The sequence below is a fragment of the Grammomys surdaster genome, unplaced genomic scaffold (genome assembly GCF_004785775.1).
Source record: "Grammomys surdaster isolate TR1022 unplaced genomic scaffold, NIH_TR_1.0 201, whole genome shotgun sequence".
In the NCBI taxonomy this organism is placed as follows: Eukaryota; Metazoa; Chordata; class Mammalia; order Rodentia; family Muridae; genus Grammomys; species Grammomys surdaster.
Genome location: NW_021604646.1, coordinates 9,057,406 through 9,078,365, shown reverse-complemented (window position 1 = coordinate 9,078,365; position 20,960 = coordinate 9,057,406). Strand labels below are relative to the sequence as shown.

At 41.4% G+C, this 20,960-nt stretch overlaps 2 protein-coding genes across 3 annotated transcripts in view; one reads left to right on the top strand and one right to left on the bottom strand.

Annotated features, from left to right (window-relative positions):
- Positions 1-20,960, bottom strand: part of Amfr (autocrine motility factor receptor) — a 38,498-nt gene that overhangs the window by 13,669 nt on the left and 3,869 nt on the right. Inside the window, exons 1-8 of one of the 2 annotated variants that reach the window (XM_028770352.1) lie at positions 19,883-20,012; positions 17,949-18,041; positions 9,951-10,115; positions 8,668-8,820; positions 3,612-3,652; positions 3,358-3,490; positions 1,552-1,685; positions 889-999 (exon numbers count right to left, since the gene is read on the bottom strand). In XM_028770352.1, the coding sequence (XP_028626185.1) occupies positions 889-999; positions 1,552-1,685; positions 3,358-3,490; positions 3,612-3,652; positions 8,668-8,820; positions 9,951-10,115; positions 17,949-18,041; positions 19,883-19,930 (878 nt within the window). In that variant the 5' untranslated portion in view covers positions 19,931-20,012. Of the gene's footprint in view, positions 1-888; positions 1,000-1,551; positions 1,686-3,357; positions 3,491-3,611; positions 3,653-8,667; positions 8,821-9,950; positions 10,116-17,948; positions 18,042-19,882; positions 20,013-20,960 lie in introns of those variants that run through there. The other variant, XM_028770351.1, reaches the window with a different exon arrangement.
- On the top strand, positions 10,420-11,389 carry LOC114623680 (vesicle transport protein GOT1B). Its single transcript, XM_028770353.1, has one exon. The coding sequence runs from the start codon at positions 10,420-10,422 to the stop codon at positions 10,834-10,836; it is 417 nt and encodes a 138-aa protein (XP_028626186.1). The 3' UTR covers positions 10,837-11,389.

Genomic DNA, 20,960 nt, shown 5'->3' with positions numbered 1-20,960 from the left:
CTCTCTCTCTCTCTCTCTCTCTCTCTCTCTCTCTCTCTCTCTCTCTCATCTTTTGAGACAGGGTTTCCCTGTGTAGCCCTGATTGTCCTGGAACTCACTCTGTAGAGCACACTGGCACACTGGCCTTGAACTCAGAGACTCCTCTGCCCCTGAGTGCTGGTATTAAAGGCACACACCAGCACTTCAGAGCCCTGTTTCTTTAAAATCTACACATTCTAACCGTGCCTGTTAATTCACATTCCACTCCTGAATTAGACTACAAGCTTCACCAATCAAGACCTCATCTGTCATTTCCATTTTAGCCCAAAGCTCCACATAGTATCCTAACAAATAAAACTGTCTGTCAGGACATTTGTTAACTCTAGCTCCAAAGCCCTTCTGATATAAAAAAGGAAAAAAACTAAAGGTGATTAGATTAAAAAAAATTTTCAATAGTCAAAGGGCCAAAAGATACCTCTAAATCTACCAGTAGCAAAATATGAAATCCATGCACAAAATTATTTAGCTTAAATGGTCTTGATATCTCTGAAATTTGAGATCTTCTCTGATCTTGGAGATTTGTGGAAGGGTCTAGCATGTAATCTTTGTTAATGGATTACTCAAGAGTATTCCTGGTCTGGTTCCATTTCAACCCAGTTCTCTAGAATTTAAAATGGGGAAAATTTTGAAGAAAGTTAATAAATAGAAATTAAGTTGGCAAATATGGGTAAAGAACCATCTAAAGGCAAACAAAAAGAAAAGGCTCACAGATTTAAAAAAAAAAAAAAAAGCTAGTTCCAGGCTCCCAGCAACATCAACAAGGCCAGGTTGAGGTAACTTTCCTGCTCTACTGCTGGGCTTATGTCAGAACAGAAACCCATTCCCAAATACCCTGCACACAGCTCCTACTTGTGAAAAAGATGTCCACAGGGGAGTTTCCTCGCAGCCTGCATGGAGTCCCAGCAGATTGCACAGTCATCATTATTGACAGCTAGCTCCTCTGGAGTTGCAACAGCAAACCTGAAGAACACATAGCAGGCCCAGGAGGAGCTCATCAATGCCACGCACAGCCAAAGTCACCATATCACTCACACAACCACAACAATAGCACAATCGCACAGCAAAACTCATCAAGTAGAAAAATTATTTTTATTCTTCATAGTTCTTGAAAAAACAAGTGAGAAACTCAGCACAAAACTGACTGCAATCACAGTGACATCCGTTAGTGACACATTCAGGGCATTTATGGATATATCAGAGGAATCAGACCCCCCAGAGATCCAAACTGTCCCTAAGAAGAAAAAAGATTCTGCCCTTTCTGGTTTGGGTTAGCCTCAAGCTGACAAGTAAGAGTGCCTTCAGTGAGTGAGCCATGTCCATAAACATGTATGTGTAAATTATAATCAAGACACACCTGCACAAAACAAAGATGTCAGAAGACCCCAGGAGCTTCCACTCAGTAGCAACAACAGACAATGACTAAAAATAAGAACCCTGTGTCTTCTGGAACCCTCCCCACATTCTGGAAAGAAAGTTCTATGTCATCTCTAAAAGAAAGCCATACTTTCTTACCTGGCTTCCATGTTTCCTACCACTCGCAAATAGTTCTTGTGGCGACGGATTCGACGCTGTACCTCATGGAACAGGTAACGAAGTTGCATAAAGATGACCAGGCTAGCCATAGATAACCAGATGTTGCCAAACAACTAAACAGAGATAGAGGGAAGTAAAATAGACAATAAAACAAATGTGAGGGCTGAGGACACAGCTCAATATTAAGTAACTGAGTAAGATGCTGAGTTACGATCTCTAGCATCCAGGCCTGAAAAAGCCAGGCCTGAGCCAGTCAGTTAATCCTAGCACTTGGGAGATAGAGACTGGAGGATCTGTGTATATTCAAGGCCAGCCTGGTATACCGACAAAGTTCTAGGATAGCCAAGGCTACACAAAACAAGACAAAATAAAACAAAACAAAACACCAGGTATAACTATGAACATTTGTAACCCCAGAGCTGGAAGGATGAAGCCAGAAGGACTCTGAAATTCACTGAAAAGTCTAGTTCATCAGTGAGCTCCAGAGTCAGTGAAGAAAATCTGTTTCAAAAAATAAGGTGAAGAACAACAGAGGAAAACACCTCCCATCAACATCTGGCCTCACACATGGATCCATACACACATCTGTGTGCAGGTGAGCACACATACACTAACATGCACATAAACCATACATACACATACACACGAATTTGTTAGTGATGAAGGTACACAACAGAGGCTCTTTAAGGCTGGTGAAAGGGAACTAGAACAATCTCTCAGTAAATAAATGCATGTATTTATTTGATTGTCCTAAACAGTACACATGGCTCTTCATCCCACTGTCACAACCTCTCCTGAGTAATTAACCTGAAATTTAAAAGCTTAATGTAAAAAGATGTCCAGCCATGCAAACTTACATATACATACACATATACACATTAAGTTGTATAGACTTTGGGCCTGTTTTATTTAGAGTGTAGTGTTTATTTATTTGCAAGTTTTTTATAATAATATTTATAAAGTAAAAAAATAAAGCAAAATGTTAAATCTTTTCATCTTCAAAAAGTACACTTATAAATGTGATATCCCAGTACCTTTTAGATGTTACTGTGACAAGTTTATAAACTTCCCATTACTACACTGATTCTAACCATTATTAGTTAGATTTTTTTAAATGCCCACCTGTCAAAGACACTTACATTTCCTTCCTATGGTGCTGGGGACCAAACCCAGGACATTGACTATCCTATAGGTGAGTGCTCTTCCCTTAGCCACACCCCCATCCAGTCCTTGGTGTTTGAGACAAGGTCTCAGTATATACCCAGGCTGACCTTTAAATTGATGATTCTCCTGCCTTTTCTTCACAAGTTCTAGAATTGTAGGTGGGTAAGACTGAACTGGCTTCAACACTGAAATTTCTGACACACCAAATTAATGAGGTAGATTTTAAGTACAAAGGCTTTGTTTTTAATTACAAAGGTAGAAAACCATAAATCCTTAAGGCAAAAGCAGCAAGAATTCCTTCCTATTACCACTAAAGAGCACGTGTTCAGTAGGAAGGCCACAGATACTATAGGAAATGTCTTGCTGTACCATGCATGCTCTAAGAATGCTCTACTGACTGGTCAGCAGTTAACCACATCTCCTGCCACAGCACTCACCTCCTGAGCTGGGCATCCACCACCCAGGCAGCCCCACAGCAGCGCTTTCCACCCAGCTGCCAAAGGAGGAAGGCTTTCCAACCACACTCAAGTCTCTCAAAGGGTTCATCCACAATACCCTGAGTATTTCATTGTTTTAATGTACAAACCAGGGTTCCTGTCAGAGCACTCCTGGGGAACTCACCAGCATGTGAATGTGGTGCATGAGGTCCAGGGACAGGAGAGTGAGCTCCATGACAAAGTCGGTGTAATACACATAAGTCCCCTTTCCTTCCCAAGTCCCTTCATGGTTGAGGTCCCAGAGATGAATGACATATCTACAGTATAGACAGAAACGAGAAAAGCATGCTAACTTACCATTCCAAGTAAATTTAATTTAGCATCTCAAAGTCAACTGAACTAGTAAATGTCAATCATATCGTCAACATTTCTACTCACCTTAAAATCACATGAGCTGTCCTCACAGTCACAAGAAGAGACTGCAAAAGAGAAATACTTCTTAGTTTAATTAAAAAGCAGATTTCTAAAAACAAACAAGATGCAAAGTAGATTGGTCAAGTTTATCACCCCCAGTTTCCGAGGATTATCTTCCTAACCCAGGAGACCAACTCTACTGAGCCTTTTCCAGTTGACAGCAATAAAGCAGCCACGCCCACCCACCTCCCCGGAATGCCTTTTGCAATGATGAGGTCCATCCTAAGTGTCAAACAACCACTTCTATCTGACATAACTCGAGTCGCCATGATTGGTTACCTAAAAGGATATTTGACTGGGGCGACCCTGTTTTGTCAACTACACATCACCCACGACTGACTGTCCTACAGGGGCAGAGCGTCTCTGTTCTCAAGCGTTGTATCTTTCATTTACCAGAACAGAGAAGAATGAAGGAATCAAACCCAAAATAAGATTCTCATGATATTTTTTTTAACTAGAAACTTGTCTTAAGAAACATTTAGACACTGTTGTGGATATCAGGAAGTGCACGCTGACAGTAGCCTGATATAGCTGTCTCCTTTAGAGGTCTGCCAGGGCCTGACATACACAGAGGCAGATGCTCACAGCTAACCATTGAACTGATCATGGAGTTCCCAATGGAGGAGTTAGAGAGAAGACTGATGGAGATGAAAGGGTTTGCAGTCCCGTGAGGAAAGCAACAATACCAACCAACAAGCTCCCAGGGTCTAAGTCACCAGCCTGGGAGCACATAGGGAGGGACCCATGGCTCCAGCTGTATATGTAAGGGAGGATGGTCTTTTCGGGCATAGGTGGGAGAGGAGATCTTTGGTCCCGTGAAGGCTGGATGCTCCAGTGTGGGGGAATTTGAGGGCGGGGAGGTGGGAGAGGGTGCAAGGGTGAGGGCACATCCTCATAGAAGTAGAAGGAGGGGGTTGGATAGAGGGCTCCTGGTTGGAGGGCAAACAGGGAAAGGGGATAACATCTGAAATATAAATAAAATATCCAATTAAAAAAAAGAAAGAAAAGAAACGTTTCTTCAAGGCTCACATGAGCATATACACCAATAACCCCAGGACAGGAGGCTCAGGAGTTCAAAGTCAATGTATACGGCCTGAGTATTGTCTAAAAAGGGGAGGTGAAGTTGTTTGTTTCTTGAAACAAGGTCTCACTGTAGTCTTAGTTGGCCTGAAGCTAAGCGTGTAGACCACTCTGACTTCAAGCTCAGAGATCTCCCTGGATTCTGAGATATAAGTATATGCATGTACCACACCCAGCTATTCAACCTACTTTAAATTTGTATATCTTTTTCTAAATTTGGCAGACTATGAACTGAAGGTTAGATAATCAGAAAAAAAAAAACAAGTAAGAATATCATTCAAATAATACTTCATAATAAAATACTTAAGGCAATCTAATTATATCTATGTATGTTTTAAATAGGTCTTTTAAAGAGGAAACACATTTATTACATACTTTCACATATACATATTCAACTGAGATTACATTTTCACTAAGTACTTAAATGTTTTCCTAATTTAAGAAATTGAAATATTTATTTTATGTGCATGACACACACCGCATGCATGCTGTGGCCCTTGACCATCAAGAGGGTGTAGAAACCCCTGGAACTGGAGTTAAGGACAGTTGCAGGGTTCCATGTGGGAGGCTGGGAATGAAGCCTGAGTCCACTGAAAGAACAGTAAAAGCTCTTAACTGTTGAGTCATCTCTCCAGCCCTGGGCCCTTTTCTAATTTTATTGGCACTACATATACTCTGAATTGAATACTAAGAAAAATTAAACTTTAACCTTGCTTCTAACAAATTCCTAAATATTTACACCTAACTTGTTTTGACAATAAATCAGTAGCTTCAGTGTATCTACTACATAGCTCTCTCTTAGCCAAAGGAGGTATGCTGTTTCTTTCCTTTTTTTCAGACATGGTCTCACTATATAGTCTATTTATCTATCCTGGAACTCACTATATAGGCCAGACTGGCCTTGAACTCACAGAGATCAGTCTGCTTCTGCCTCCTAAGCACTGGGATTGAAAGCATATTTTGTGTGTGTGTGTGTGTGTGTGTGTATCTGTGTGTGTATCTGTGTGTGTGTGTTATCTTTTTTCCTATACGTCCTAATGCATTACCATATTACATTATAGGTAACCTATCCTGCTTTATTCCTAGTGTTTCCTTTGCTTCATTGTTCTTGTACACTATGGTCATTATTAAGAAGATAGAGGTTATCTGGTGATAGTTCGAATTTACTGTCAACTGGACAGAATCTGGAACCACCTAGGAGATGGGCCTCTAAGCATGCTTTTGAGGTTATATGGATTAGGTTAACTGAGGTAGAAAGACCCATCCACTCTACCCGTCCACCATCCCGACTGGGATCCTGGACTGTATAGATAGAGAAGACCTGAGCTGCAGCATGCATTCACTGCTTTCTGCTTCTTCAGGGCAAATATAGTGTGAAGAGCCAGCTTCCTGCTCCTGCCGCCATGTCATCCCTGCCAAGATGGACTGTATCCGTCAGGAACTATAAACTAAAATAAAGCCTTTCTCCTTTAAGTTGGTTTGTTGATGTATTTTATCATAGCAACATTAAAGTAACTAGGACACTCAAACACAAGCACTAAAATACTACTCTAGGTGATCAAATAATTGGCCAGTAAATGATCAGTGGGTGAGTAGCACGTGCAATATGGATACTCTAAACAAATAAATAACTCATGCTTCAGGCAGCACAGCGCCCACCCAGCGTCATTCTGCTCCTCAGAACAGTGCAGAATGTACAGCTTATACACTGTGGGGCTAAGTGTAGAAGCTGAGTAGGAGAGTGCACATGGCATTGAGTTTAAATGCAGCACCAAAAAAACCCAAAACTTACGAACTATTATTTCCAGAATTTTCCATTTAATAGTTTCAGCTAGCAGCTTACTGAAGATAACTCAGACTGTGGAGAGTAAAATTAAAAGCATCTAGTGTATTTCATTTTTCCAATTAGCAATTATAGGTAAAAGTAATGACCAAGTTGGTCTTTGGCTGAGGAAAAGTTGAATACATTACTTATTGAATATAAAGAGCACAATCAGACTAAAGAAATGGCTCAGTAGTTAAGAGACCTTGCTGCTCCTGCAGAGGGTCTAGGTTTGGATCTCAGAACCCACATGGTGGTTCATAGTCTTCCAGTTTAAGGAGGTCCAATGTCCTCTTCTGGCCTCTGAAGGCATCAGGGATGTACATGCAACAAATACATACACACAAGCAAAACACTTGGACACATAAAAAAATAAACTAAATAAATTTTAAAAAAATTTAAGACATATAAAAACGCTGGGTTCTGGGTGCTCGAGAGCACTGGCTCCTCTTCCAGGGAATCAGTGTTCAGCTCCCAGCACCCACATGGCAGCTCCCAACTGCAACTCCAGTTCCTAAGAATCTAACAGCATCTTCCAGCCTCCATAGGTGCTGCACACAAATGGCACACATACAAATACAGTGGAACACTGACACAGAAGAAAAAAACAAATCTTTAATTTTTAATTGTTTCTACTAGAGAAAAACGTTATCTTTAAGTTTTTAAAAAGTATTTTGTTTATTTTTAAATACTCATGGAGGATAGCCCACACCCGTGAGTATGCAAGACGAACTCACTGGACTCACCCACAGGATAGGAAAGACAAAAGAGGGAACCACAAAGGTGGAAGGTGGCATGTTGGAGAAGCCCAAGGGGAGTCCAGAGAAAGCTGGGATAAACCCCATCAAGATACATTGTACACACTTATGAAACTGTCAAAGAATAAATAAATAGTCTGTATATAACAAAACTCAGGCTGGCAAGGTGGCTCAATAGGTAAAGGCCCTTATCAATAAACCTAATACTGTGAGTTCAATTCTGGGACTCACATGATAGAAGTAGAACTAATCCTCACAAGTTGTCCTCTGACCTCTACACATATACTATAGCACACATGTGAAATAAGTAAATGCCACTACAATTTATTCTTGCAGCCAAGCGTGGTGGCACGCCTTTCACCCCAACACTCAAGAAGCAGAGCCCAGCCTGATCTACACAGAGTTCCAGGCCAGCCAGTGCTGCATAATGAAGCCATTTCTCAAAAATAAAAAAATAAAAAAACTTCATAGAGGGCTGAAGACAACTCTTGCCTATCAGGACAGAAAGCTCTAGCAACACACACACACACACAGACACACACGCACACACACACACATACACACACAGACACACACACACACTCCTTTAAAGTAATAAACATAGTTTAAATAATTATTGTAAATGTTTTATTTGGCTTTAAAAATTATTATATATTAATATTCACCAGAAACTATTTCTTTTGTATCTTGAAAGGAATGCTTTTCCTATTTTGGAGTAAGAGTACTTGAACTGCATTTGCCACTCTGAAACCTCAAACAGTTCACACACTAGGCCTCAGGGTCTCCTCCTCCACCGTAAGCAGAATTAATAAGGAATCAAATGTGTAAAGAATTTAAAATGATTCCTGCTAGGCTGTGGCCCAATGGTAAAGGTCTTGCCCAGGATGTACAAAATCCTACATTTAATCCCCAGCTCTGAAAAAAAAAGTTCCCTCAACAATCCCTAGCACATGGTCTATGTGCACACGGAGGCCGAAAAAGGATGCCAGGTATTCTGCTCCGTCTATCTTTCTTACTGTCTTGAAACAAGGTTTCTCTGTGAACTCAGAGCCAGGCTGACTAGCAAACCCCATGCCTAGCTTTTTACGATGGTACTGGGATTCAAACTCAGGGCCTGATGCTTGTACAGTGCTCTTACCCAGCCCCCTAGTCCTGAATTGTTGAGAAAAATAATTCTCCAAGGATTACATGAAATAGGTCATATAAAAGCATTCAGTACCAGCACCCAACAAAAACAGGAAAACAATAAATCCCTGTTAAAGTCAAAGACCAAATATCTTTTAAAGCAATCTGTCATCCACTCTCTGGTCTTTAAAATGTTTAGGAATCTAATCAGAGAAGGCTGTGCCTGGTACCTTACCTCTGCAGCCATGAAAGCCAAGGTGTGCATCCCATGGGTGTAGCCTGTGACACAGCAGACAACTGCCAGTCCACAGCACGAGAGCAGCATAGCAATCAGCAGGGACAGGACTCTCCCATGGCTGCTCATTGGTGTGGTGGGAGAGAAGGAAAGCTGAAAGGGACAGAACAGAAAGACAGTTAGTTCATTCCTCCACCATGGCGACTGCCCTCAGATCAAGATCAAGCTTGGTATCTTTGCTTGGAGCACCAAACTAACACAGAAAAGCCCAAATTCTACCATGACCTATATACGTGAGCTGAGATGTACAGATCCCTATCATTTCGTTTACAGACAGAATATGCGCTATATTTCCATTTCATATTCTCCAGTGTCCCCCGAGCATGAGATTACAATCTCTAGAAGGAGGCTCAATCATCTAACATTTTATATGACTCAGAACAGTGCCCTTTTCTGCTCTGTTTCTGTTTGTCTTGCAGAATTGACTTGGAGGCTTAGCCTATTAGGGCTAGAACAATGGAAAGGAATCAGGTGCAAAGTACTATGCATAATGGTATGCTGATATGAGGCAAAGACAGGTAAGTGCCTGGAAAGGAGACCTGGAGCTCTAACTACTGCTGTACTGGATGCTGGCTACAATCAGCCCAGAAAGGAAGGCTAGCAGCTCTGATTTGTAAGAATGAGAACTGGAAAAGAAAGAAAGCCTTCAAGAGTAAGATTCACAAAGAAGTACAAGGCCATCTCCATGAACACCGACTAAAGAGAGGGACACAAGGTCCTAGAGTGGGTTCAACTGGGAAACTGCTTCAGCCATGTCTACCTCAGCCTGTATGAGGTGCTCACTGGCACAGGTGTGGCCTGAAGTCTCAGGCAGATCTTACAGCCAGATGGGAAGCAGAGGCAGCTCACTCAGTCTTGACTCCAAGAAGAACAATACAAATTAGTGAGAAAGAAGCTCCACCAGTCAGGGTAAGAGAAGAAAAATGGGAGAAGACGAACCCAGAAACTCTCCAGAAGAGGTACTCATCAAGGCTCCTTCACATTCTGACCTAGGCTAGGAGTGGCTGTAGGGCTTGGGGGATAGGGGTGAGGAAGCTCCCTAGAAAACAGGCATCCTACCACTGCAGGGAGAAGCTCCTCAGGGAAAAGGCCGTGACAGCTGAGCTAGTAGTCCTTAGAGCTGCCCCTGGCATGCAACCCTGTGACTTTCTCACACTGCATCTCACATTAAACTTGGCACACAGATGTGACTGAGCAATGAAAGAGGCTGGCTAAAAACTTACGTATTCAAATCGGTCTTTGCAGAGCTGAACCATCAAATGCAGGAAAACAAGTCCAGCAAACCAGAGGCACCACATCACCACCTCCTCCACAGTCTGGACATTCAGCACTCCAAAAATGAAAATGAACTTGTAGAAAATAAAATTCCAAAACTTGTCTTTGAGATGCTAAAAAGGAAAAAGTTTGTAAAGGTGAGTTCCAGCATACCAAGTCGACTTAGTAGTTGTTAATACAACAAAAGCAAGCTTACAGAGCACTCTGTACAGAAGGCAAAGACAACAGCTATTTCATGAGTACAGACAAAGTGAGTGTGAACCAAAACTTGTAATCTGAAACAGTTAGGAAATTTTAGCCATTAAAAAGCAGTTGATAGACGTGGCGGCTCGGCCCGGGCGGCGTCGCCGAGGCTCATCTCCGGACTAGGCTTCGCAGCGTGTGCCCCGAGGCACCGCGGTCCTCGCCGCCGCCGCCATGATCTCCCTCACGGATACGCAGAAAATTGGCATGGGCTTAACAGGATTTGGAGTGTTTTTCCTGTTCTTTGGGATGATTCTCTTTTTTGACAAAGCACTGCTGGCTATTGGAAATGTTCTGTTTGTGGCTGGTCTGGCGTTTGTCATTGGTCTAGAGAGGACGTTCAGATTCTTCTTCCAGAAGCACAAAGTGAAAGCCACTGGGTTTTTCCTGGGCGGTGTGTTCGTGGTTCTTATCGGCTGGCCTTTGATAGGCATGATCTTCGAGATTTATGGATTCTTTCTCTTGTTCAGGGGCTTTTTTCCAGTGGTCGTTGGCTTTATCAGAAGAGTGCCTATCCTTGGATCCCTCCTAAATCTACCTGGAATCAGATCATTCGTAGACAAAGTTGGAGAAAGCAACAATATGGTATAACAACAAGGGAACTGAAGAACTTAAATACTGTATTATTTATAAAACCCTTTTGAAGAATATTCAGCACAAAGTTAAATTTCACGAACTAGCGTATAAAGTTCCTTACAGAAGTTTAAAATGTACACCCTCCAAAGTCCCAACAGCTGTGACAGAAGCAGCGGCAGGCTCGTGAGGCCTGAGATCCGAAGATGGAGAGGATGAAGCCTATTCCAATGCTTAGTGACTTGAGAAGGCTGTTTCTTAGTCTTGCTGCAATATGTAAGACAGCCGTTCGTAGAGAACCATGGTGTCTGTTACTTTTTCTTTTTTTTTTTTTAGAAGATTCAGGAACACCAGTAGGCATTTGATTTTTTTTTTTTTTATTATTTTTTATGATGTCCATTGTGATGGCCCAGATATATCTAGGTGTCCTGGGTTTCTAATAATGATGCCTGGATTGGATTGGATTATGTCGTCTCCATGTGTCAGCCCAAGGAAGCCCAGTTTCATGTGTGAATCACTTTTTTTGTAAACATGGATAAAATAAAACTTTTGTGGTCCTTTTGAATCTTAATATTTTGGAGCCAGATAAAAATTTGAACTAGATAGTCATTTTTGAAATACGCAGAGGTCATTCTGAGCTGTTACTTCGTCAGTCATAGCTAACCACGTTCTTGACTCAACAACAGTCTGGAAGCGCAGATGTGGTCTGAGTGTGTTCATACAATCTGTCCCACGCAGAAGCCGAGCAGAGCAGAGTTCTGACCATGGAGCAGTCTGCTACAGAGGCTATTGGAGTCAGCTTTGGGATCTAAACAATATACTCCACATGAGTTCTCCCATACCATGATGTAGTTTCTCTTGTTGGGTTCTTAGTGAAATTTGGCCATAGTTTCTCACCTTGTTTTCATAACTTATGGTGACATTGAAGGTGTGTAACATGTTAAAGGTTTTTTTCTGTGACTGTGAGAAGGGCTGATGATTTAATCTTGATTTTTTTTCCCTCTTATTTTCAGCTTTATTGTAATATCCAAAAATCAGCATGTACCGCATCTGCTTCCCTCGCTATTCTCCACTTGAGTTAGGAAGGAAGACACCCCTGTTGAAACATGTAAAAGCTCTTTCGTTATAACCAAACTGGCCGTAGCTTCTCATGAACCTGATGCTGAGGGAACACGCCGTTCCCATCTGTTGCTGGTTTGCCCACAGGAACAGTGATGGTTTCCTTCCTTGCCCAAGGTTTTAGCTTTCCTGTTGGACATGGGAGCACTTCGTCAGACACAGTACTATTTATCTTACCACTAATGATTGCACTATTTATTTTTAACAGGCTCGAAGCTTTTTAACTCATAAAATCATAATTGAAATTGTATTTATTTACAAACCATTTCTACAAGACATTACAATGCTGTTTTTAGTTAAATCTCTCAGTGCCAGGAGAATCCCCAGCCTTGCCTATCTGCAGAAGGAAGGACTGGTTCTTAGTGGGATGGTTTGTTCTCGTGGATCACTGTCGTGTTTTGTACTTGCTTGGTACTTGCATCTGACTCTACGGTGTAACCTGTGAAAACTCAATACGTGGAGAATCCTACCTCAATAGCTCATGGGATAATAAAGACCTGGCGTTGTGTCTGATGTTCCTCAAAAAAGTCCCACCTTTCCTGAAGTGTCAGTGCTATGCTTTGAGAATTAACCTGTGTAAGGTGCCCTGTAGATTTATAATAGGCTTTGGCCTATATAATTGACAGTGGCTAGGTCTCCTGTTAGAGCAAGAGTCTGCCATTGTACTCCTTTGTAGACATGACCCCATCAAAGTGGGTTTTGCACTACAGCAAACCTCCCCTTTCAGCAGCCTGATTTCAGCAAACACTGGACCTGAGAAGATGTGAGAGGCACACGGTCCTTAGTAAGGTGGAGGGCTGAGGTGGCTCTCAGTTTAGGGTGAGTCCAAAGTGAACCTGGACTGTTGGCCACACTGCATTTCTCAGTCAGAATCTTGAGGCTCTGCTTTTAAACAAAGCAGCCCTCAGACCTCTGGAAGCCCTACTGTGGGTTCCCTCAACCCCAACCCCTTCTAAAAGTGAGCCTTCTGTCTTTAACAACAAACAAATACTTTGATTATTCCCCCCAGATGGAGGACAAGGTCCAGTACTCAGCCTTAAGTGTTTCTGTCATGTTCAAATGTATCCTCTGTAACAGAAACATACTTGCAATGTTTCTTTTCCCTTATAATTCTCTGGAATTCAGCTGCTTTAGAAGTCTCATGGTCAATTATATACTCTAACAATGGCATATTGTAAATACACTTGTCTTACCTCAATAAAAGGGTACTTTTCTATTAAAAAAAAAAAAAGCAGTTGATAGTACTCTTATGGAGGAAGAAGTAAAATTATTTTATAGTTTACATGTTCAGCAAGGTAATCAGTATTATTTTTGAGACTTCTGTACCCGGACTTGATAAACAATAGAAAAGATTAAACTTTTTAAATAACTAAAAAATATAAAAGTAGAGCTGCGGAATGGTTCAGTAGATACAGTACTTATCAAGCAGCATGAAGACCTGCGTTTGGAACCCTTGCACCCAAGAAAATCCAGTGGAGAAGCACATTTGTCTGTAACCCCAATACTGAAGGGTGGAGACAGGCAGGTCCTTGCAGCTAGCTAATGGGCCAATCTAGTTACCTGATGAGCTCCAAAGCACTCACTGCTCTTGCAGAGGATCTGGCCCGGCTCCATTCCCAGCCCCACATGAGGCAGGTACAAAGCATGCGGTGCAATAAACTCATGCAAGCATATAAACAAAAATAAATTGTTTTAAATCTTAAAAAAAAAAAAAAGGTGCAAAGCAATAGAGAAAGTCCTCCAAAGTCAACTCTGGCCTCATGCAAATATGCACACATGTCCACAAACATATACAACATCACACATATAAAAACACTCCACATAAAAAATACCAATAAAAATTAAAAGGCAGAGGAGGAAGGAGGGGCTGTGATCAGGAATGTAGAGTGAAAAAATAAATTAATGAAAAAATTAAAAGGCTATTTGCTAGTATATAATCAATAAAATATTTAAAACAACAAAAAATATTTAAAACTATATCTATATAGCTAAGTATAATTGCATCTGCCTACAATCCCAGCACTTGGGAAGCTAGGCTGGGCTGCACAGGACCCTGTCTTAAAAAGCAAAACTAAAACCAAAAGAAACAATATTAAAATAAAATAATGTCCTTAATATTATCTTTTCCCTTTGTTTGATATGCAGATGTTTTAATTTTTATACACTGTTTTCTCTCATCTATTATTGTGAGACTCTTACCAATGTCAATAAATATTCTCTAGGTATATTACCATAGTGTCTTAATGGTGACAGACACAAATTGTTAATTTTCCCCTATCTACAGACTATTTTATTAAATTGCATATATTTGAATGAGTTTCTACCTCAACACTATTGAAAGAAAGATGAAAAATGTTGTAAGGTCTCTAATAATAGTCACCTGATTTCTAAGCCAGCTGTGTAAGGTGTTCCATAAGCAGTAGATTATGTACTACTTTGCTATATTATTTTTTAACTGTTATATGTGTATGAATGTTTTGTCTGTATGTCATGTCTGCACCACATGAGTGCCTGGTATTCCCAAGGTCAGGAGTGTTGGAATACCCGAGACTGGAGTTACGGATGGTTGTAAGCCAACAAGTGGGTTCTGGGAAGAACCACATGGTCCTCTTCAAGAACAAGTGCTCTAACTGATGAGCAATTTCTCAAGCCCTTATATTCTTTTACAAAGTGAAAACTTTCAGTTTTAAAAGTCATCACTTTCTTGGGGAAGTGGAAAGGGGGGGCACAATAGATGAGTTCTAGTGATTACAGATAAAAATATCTGATTACCTAGCTATTGATGAAGGTGGTAAAACTCTGGATAAAGGCAAGAATGAACTCAAGGCCTGCCTTTCTTTGTCTTTTTTTTTAGACAGGATTTTTCTTTCTCCCTAGCTGTCCTGGAACTCACTCTGTAAACCAGGCTGGCTTCAAACTCAGAGATCTGCCTGCCTCTGCCTCCTGAGTACTGGGATTAAAGGCATTTGCCATCACCACCCAGCAAAAACATGAGACTTTCAGATATGATTTTAAGGACTGCAAACATTTTACAAATTTAAAATAAAGTTAAAGCTGGGAGTGTGGTTGGGTAGAACCTGTGAGCCCAGCACTTAGAAGGCAGAGGCAAGAAGGTCTTGAGTTAGAGGTCAGTAAGACCCCAACACAAAGAGAATTCTTCTGAGAGTTCAAACACTACCCTGACTAGATATGTCGTGTTCGGAAAACAAAGTCAACTCAGAGAGAGAGAAAGAGAGAAAGAGAGAAAGAGAGAAAGAGAGAGAGAGAGAGAAAGAGAGAGAGAGAGAGAATGAGAGAGAGAGAGAGAACGAGACCCCCCAGGAGCAATGCTGCTACTGCTTTTACACAGTGTATACGGCTAGTTTGGACCCTGGTTCTGAACACCATGTCTCAAGAAAGTAAACCTGGAATCCTGGGTGAAGGTCTGTTTCTAGAGCAGGAAAAGTGGGAGCCCTTGAAATATCACTGGCTGTGGTTCCTAACTCAGCATAACTGCGGTACCCTTGACACAGCATGTCTCAGCTTCCCAAGCTATAAAGTGGGTCTTAGTGTAATGGCCTATGTCTCACAGAAGAGTTGGTAAATTAAGTGCGCTAGTATACGTAAAGTACTCTTTAACTGCCATAATAGGCATTAAATGTTTTAAATATTTTTAAATCAAAAACTCTCTTGCTGGAGAGATGCTGAGTGTTAGGAGCACTTGCTGCTCTTACAGAGAACACAACTTCATATCCCAGCACCCACATGGCAGCTAACAATCATCTCTAACTTCGTTCTAGGGATCCAGTCTTTCTAGCCTCCATAGGTAACAGGCATGCAGATGGTACACTTATACACATGTAGGTAAAACATTCATATACATAAAAAAATCTTTAAAAACAAACATCGATGCCGGGCGGTGGTAGCGCACGCCTTTAATCCCAGCACTTGGGAGGCAGAGGCAGGCGGATTTCTGAGTTCGAGGCCAGCCTGGTCTACAGAGTGAGTTCCAGGACAGCCAGGGCTACACAGAGAAACCCTGTCTCAAAAACCCAAAAAATAATAAATAAATAAATAAATAAATAAAAACATCGAGAAAAGGAAAGAACACAGTTCTCCCTGACCTAAGCCTCTAGTTCACACTGTAGTATTTAGTCCACTTTAGGTTCTCGGTGTCTTTGCCTCTAATATTCTCTTATTTCTTAAAACTTTAATCACTCATGGAGTAAATCTATGTCGATTCTTTAGTCTTAGCTCAAAATAGTTCTGTTTTGGGGGGCGGGGTGGTCAGACATGGTTTCTCTATGTAGCCTTGGCTGTCCTGGGGCTTGCACTGTAGACCATGTTGACCTAGAACTCAAAGGTCCATCTGCTTTTGCCTCCTGAGTGCTGAGATTAAAGGTGTGCACCAGCACCACCCAGCTTCAAAATAGTTCTTAATAAACACTACTGGATGGCATTCATCATAAAGTAAGCCAACAAAGAACAGCGGGACAGATGTGGTCTACACTGAAAAGGCTGAGTTGGTTAACAGCAAAAGCTTCAAATATTTGAAGGAAATGTTTTCTGTAAATTTTGACCTGACACCAAATACATTAGAGGAAACAAAGCATTGAAGGCCACTGCTGCACTCAGACAGCTGGCCGCTGGCCTGCTCCATTTCCAGCTCAGAAAGAACCAAAGCCTTGAAGAAGGAGGAATTTATTTATTTATTTATTTATTTATTTATTTATTGTCACCTAAGAATTTATTCTCAACCTGGAAAGGATACAAACACTTAGAAGAATACAATGATCTAAATTCTGCTTAATTATTGATATCAAATTTTTCACTGGACACTAGTAAGACCTGCAATTACTGCAGAAGCAGCATGTGGTCTGTAATTAGGGAAATGTATTTTTTTTTGCTGTTTTTTTAATTGGATGTTTTATTTACATTTCAGATGTTATCCCGTTACTCCATCCCCACCCCCCACCCCCGCCCAGGAACCCCCATTCCATTCCTCCTCCTGCTTCTATGAGGATGTTCCCCCACCCACCCACTCCTACCTCCCCACCCTCGAATTTCCCCACACTGGGGCATCCAGCCTTCATGGGACAAAGGATCTCCTCTCCCACCTAAGCCCGACAAGGCCATCCTCCCCTACTTAAACAGCTGGAGCCATGGGTCCCTCCCTGTGTGCTCCCAAGGCTGGTGGTTTAGACCCTGGGGGCTCTGGTTGTTGTTTGGTATTCTTGCTCTCCCCATGGGGCTGCGAACAGAAGGAGGAATTTTTATGGAAAATGTGAAGAATGAAGTATATAGAAAGGAGCTTCTGAGGCAGAAGTGACTGTGATCCCAGCACTGGGTAGCTGAGACGGAGGACTCCTGAGTTCAAGGGCAACCTGCTCTACAAAGCAAGTTCCAGGCCTGCAGAACTGCATAGCATGGTCTTGTTTCAACAAAACAAAATCATGAAGGAATAGTTATAATGGGACAGCTTAGCTATTCTGAGTACAATTAAATGAAATATTTTATCAAGGCTAGCTTCTCTAGTCTTATTCCTATGCTGTGATTACCAAGATCTCATTGGGAAACTCTTCCCAAGTAGGAAACTCTACTCTGGGGAAACACATCCTGAAGGATCTACCTGAGGTAAAATTGTATGATGTCCCCTACTTAATTCAAATGGGTTAGAAAATCTATGTAAAGAAGTGACTCTAAGGACTGAGGAGATGGCTCAGAGTTGCAAGCACTTGTGACAGCGTCCATTTCAGTAAGAGCCCAGCTGAAAAAGTAAGATGGAGAACAAGAGGAAGACTTAAAATTCTCTTCCACACATGCCAAATACAGGTGAGTACACCCAGACCCACATGTGTGCATATGTGTGTGAGCCTTGCACGCACACACACCACACACATGCACACATGAATAAAACTAAAAGTGAATCTGGATGAAGTACATGAAGGAGTTCTTTGTAGTACACATGGAACTTTTCTATATGCTTGAAATCTAATAGCATTTCAAAACTTGATAAGAATCTGTTCGCTTACCTGTCTTTCACTCACTCGAAGAGGGCCAAACACAATACACTGGATAAGCTTAGCCACCAACATTAAAACGCAGCAAGCAGTATTCACCAGAACCTGCACACAAACCAAAGGAAGGAAGTTTAGTTCTGCTGAGACCCAAATATGGTGTACAGTTTCCGATGAGCCTTTTTGGTTTTCTAACAGTGCAAACTAAGTGTTACTGAAGCTAAAGGGAACAAGGCATGGGGAGGAGAAACACTGGGTCCACAGCTCATTGAGTCAGACCCCTGCCCCAGTGGGTGCCCTCCAGCAGGCTGCCTTCTTCAGACTTGACAGAACCCTATGGAAACTCTGTATTGTCTCTGTAAAACTATATATACCAAGCTTGGCATGATGGCACACACCTGTAATCCACATACTAGGAAGGCTGGGGCAGGAGGACTGAAAGTCCAGTCCAGACACTGTCTCAATAAATAAGTGGCCACAAAAAGTATGTATCTTCATTCCCACATGAACTTTTAGACAGCTATCAGATACCTGATCTAAAAGTCACATGATTAGTAAAATCCAGAACTCAAAGATGCTGCCCTGACAGGTAGAGGAGGGTAGGATTATGATCTCAAAGTAAATAAATAAATAAATAAATCAGGTAACAGAGAGGGACTACAAAATGGAAAGACACTCTGGGTTCCAGTGCCGAAACCAAGGCCTTCTTCCATACTTGACAAAACTTTCTTCTTTAAAATAAGTTAAAAGTGGGTATTCTCAGACCTAAACAGCAAATGGGTAAGTCCTATTTCCCTTACTTTGGTCATTGCTATTGTTTTGAGATAGATTCTATGTACCCCAGATTGGCCTTGAACTCCTTACTCTCCTGTCTCCGGGTTCTAAGCACTAGGATTATAAGAACATGTCACCATGCCCACCTAGTCTACCCCCTCAATTTTTAAAAGCAAATTATAATGGAGGGAGGGAGAAAAGGAGGGGATGGAGGACAAGAGGGAATATGATGAAAGGATCCTTTAAGAAAGCAAGCTCCCACCCATCTCTCAGGTCCCCTCTGTATCCCTACCACATACTCCTGAGGAAGGACACATAATGGCAGCCCTACCCAGCACAAAAAGAATAAATCATACTTAGTTCTATTCTGTTACCTAATGGGGCCAGGACGTAAGGTATTTTTAAAGGATTAAAACAAAAATAGTTTCACTGGTGTGTTGGGGGAACTATTTGGTATTTAACTGGTCTAAAGCCACATGATCATAAAATCATTCAATTAACCAGATAGAAAAAGACAGTTGATCAAAAATCCTACAGCCTTTTGACTCCTTATGTAAGAACCCAGTTCAAAACATTTCAGCTCACACTTTTAATTCTAACACGTCAGAGAGACTTTTGGAGGTGGGAGAGAGTATAAATTGAACTTTTCAAAAAAAGATTTAAGAAAAATCATTTGTGTGCCTGGGTGTGTGGATGCATGGGTGCATGCGTGCATGTGTGCATGTATGATGTGTGTACCTACGCCTGTGGAGCCCAGAAGAGAGTGTTAGATCACGTGATTGCTGGGAATTGATCTAGGGGCTCGTGGAAGATAGAGCAGGAAGTGCTCTTAACTGCTGAGCCATTTTCCCCGCCCCTCAAGGAAACTGTGTAATATATCATTTTTTAAGTCAAAAACTTAAAAAAGTTTAACTGAAAGTAGTAAAACTAAGTTTTGTTCATGACTCGGGTCCAGCAGTTTTTGGGTAGAGAAGTAATGATAGACTAAGTGTGAGTTCAAAGTCAAGGTCTTCATTTCTCTTTCCCCATCCCTTGAGCATTACTAAATGCAATGCATCTGTGTTTTAAACTCAAATGATGATATGTAAACCAGGAAAATAAATCTGCTTTTAAAAAATATGTTCCAATTAAGCTGGAGGAGTTTAGTCGATTTAAAAAAAAAACACCATATTTACCTGGTAAGGGAGTTGGTATGAAGGTTGTGATGTGGTTTTTTGTGACATTTCTTCTAACTTATATGATTGAAGTTTCCATTGAGTGGCAAAATACAGGGAGGTGCACCTGTTACAGGCCTACTTCAGCACCTTAAAAATGAGTATTGTCAGGTTTCTGAAAAAAAAATTATTTTTGAGATTTTATTTTTGTTATAAGTGTATGGGTGTTTTACCTGCATGTATGTCTGTGTACCACTTGTGTGTGTGTACAGTAGAGGGAGTTGGCTGTCAGACTGGCAGTTGTGAGATACCACATGAATCCTGGGAATTGAACCCTCTAGAAGAGCGGCCAGTGCTCTGAATTACTGAGCCATCTCCCTAGCCCACTCCCTTTTACAAAGATTTTATTTTATATTAATTGCCTGTCTACTCTCAAAGTCCCCATGGATGTCAGGGATGGTAGATCCTTCTAGACCTAGAGTTACAGGCAGTTCTGAGCTGCCCAACAATGGGTACTGGGACCAAACTCAAAGTCCCTTATAATTCTGGGGTTCCATCACTAATATCAAAACATTTCTATTTTAATCTAAATGGAAGACTTGAAAATTAACACATCACCTGGCAGTGGGGGCACAGGCCTTTAATCCCAGCACTTGGGAGACAGAGGTAGGCGGATCTCTGTGAGTTTTAGATCAGCCTGGTCTACAGGGTGAGTTCAAGGACAGCAAAAGCTACACAGAGAAACTATCTTTGGGGTGGGGGGGGGGGATGAAATGGAGCACGTCTATAAAGAAAAGTAGGGCTTGAACAAACCTGTGGAGCTTTGCCTGGGGACAGACCTGTAATGCTAGCATGTGAGAGAGAGAGAGAGGCCCAAGCAAGTGCAAAGCTGGTCTGGGCTGCTTATCCAGACCCTGTCTCAAAGAAAAGAAAGGGATGGGGAAAGGGAAAGAGGAGAGGGAAAAGAAAGCACATAACCACTGGGGGAAAATGTATTTAAAAAGAAATAACCTTTACAAGAACACCCAGGCAATGAAGGATTCGAAGAACTAAACTATTTTAAGGTTCTGAACTGTGATTTATTGGAATATTTTAATGA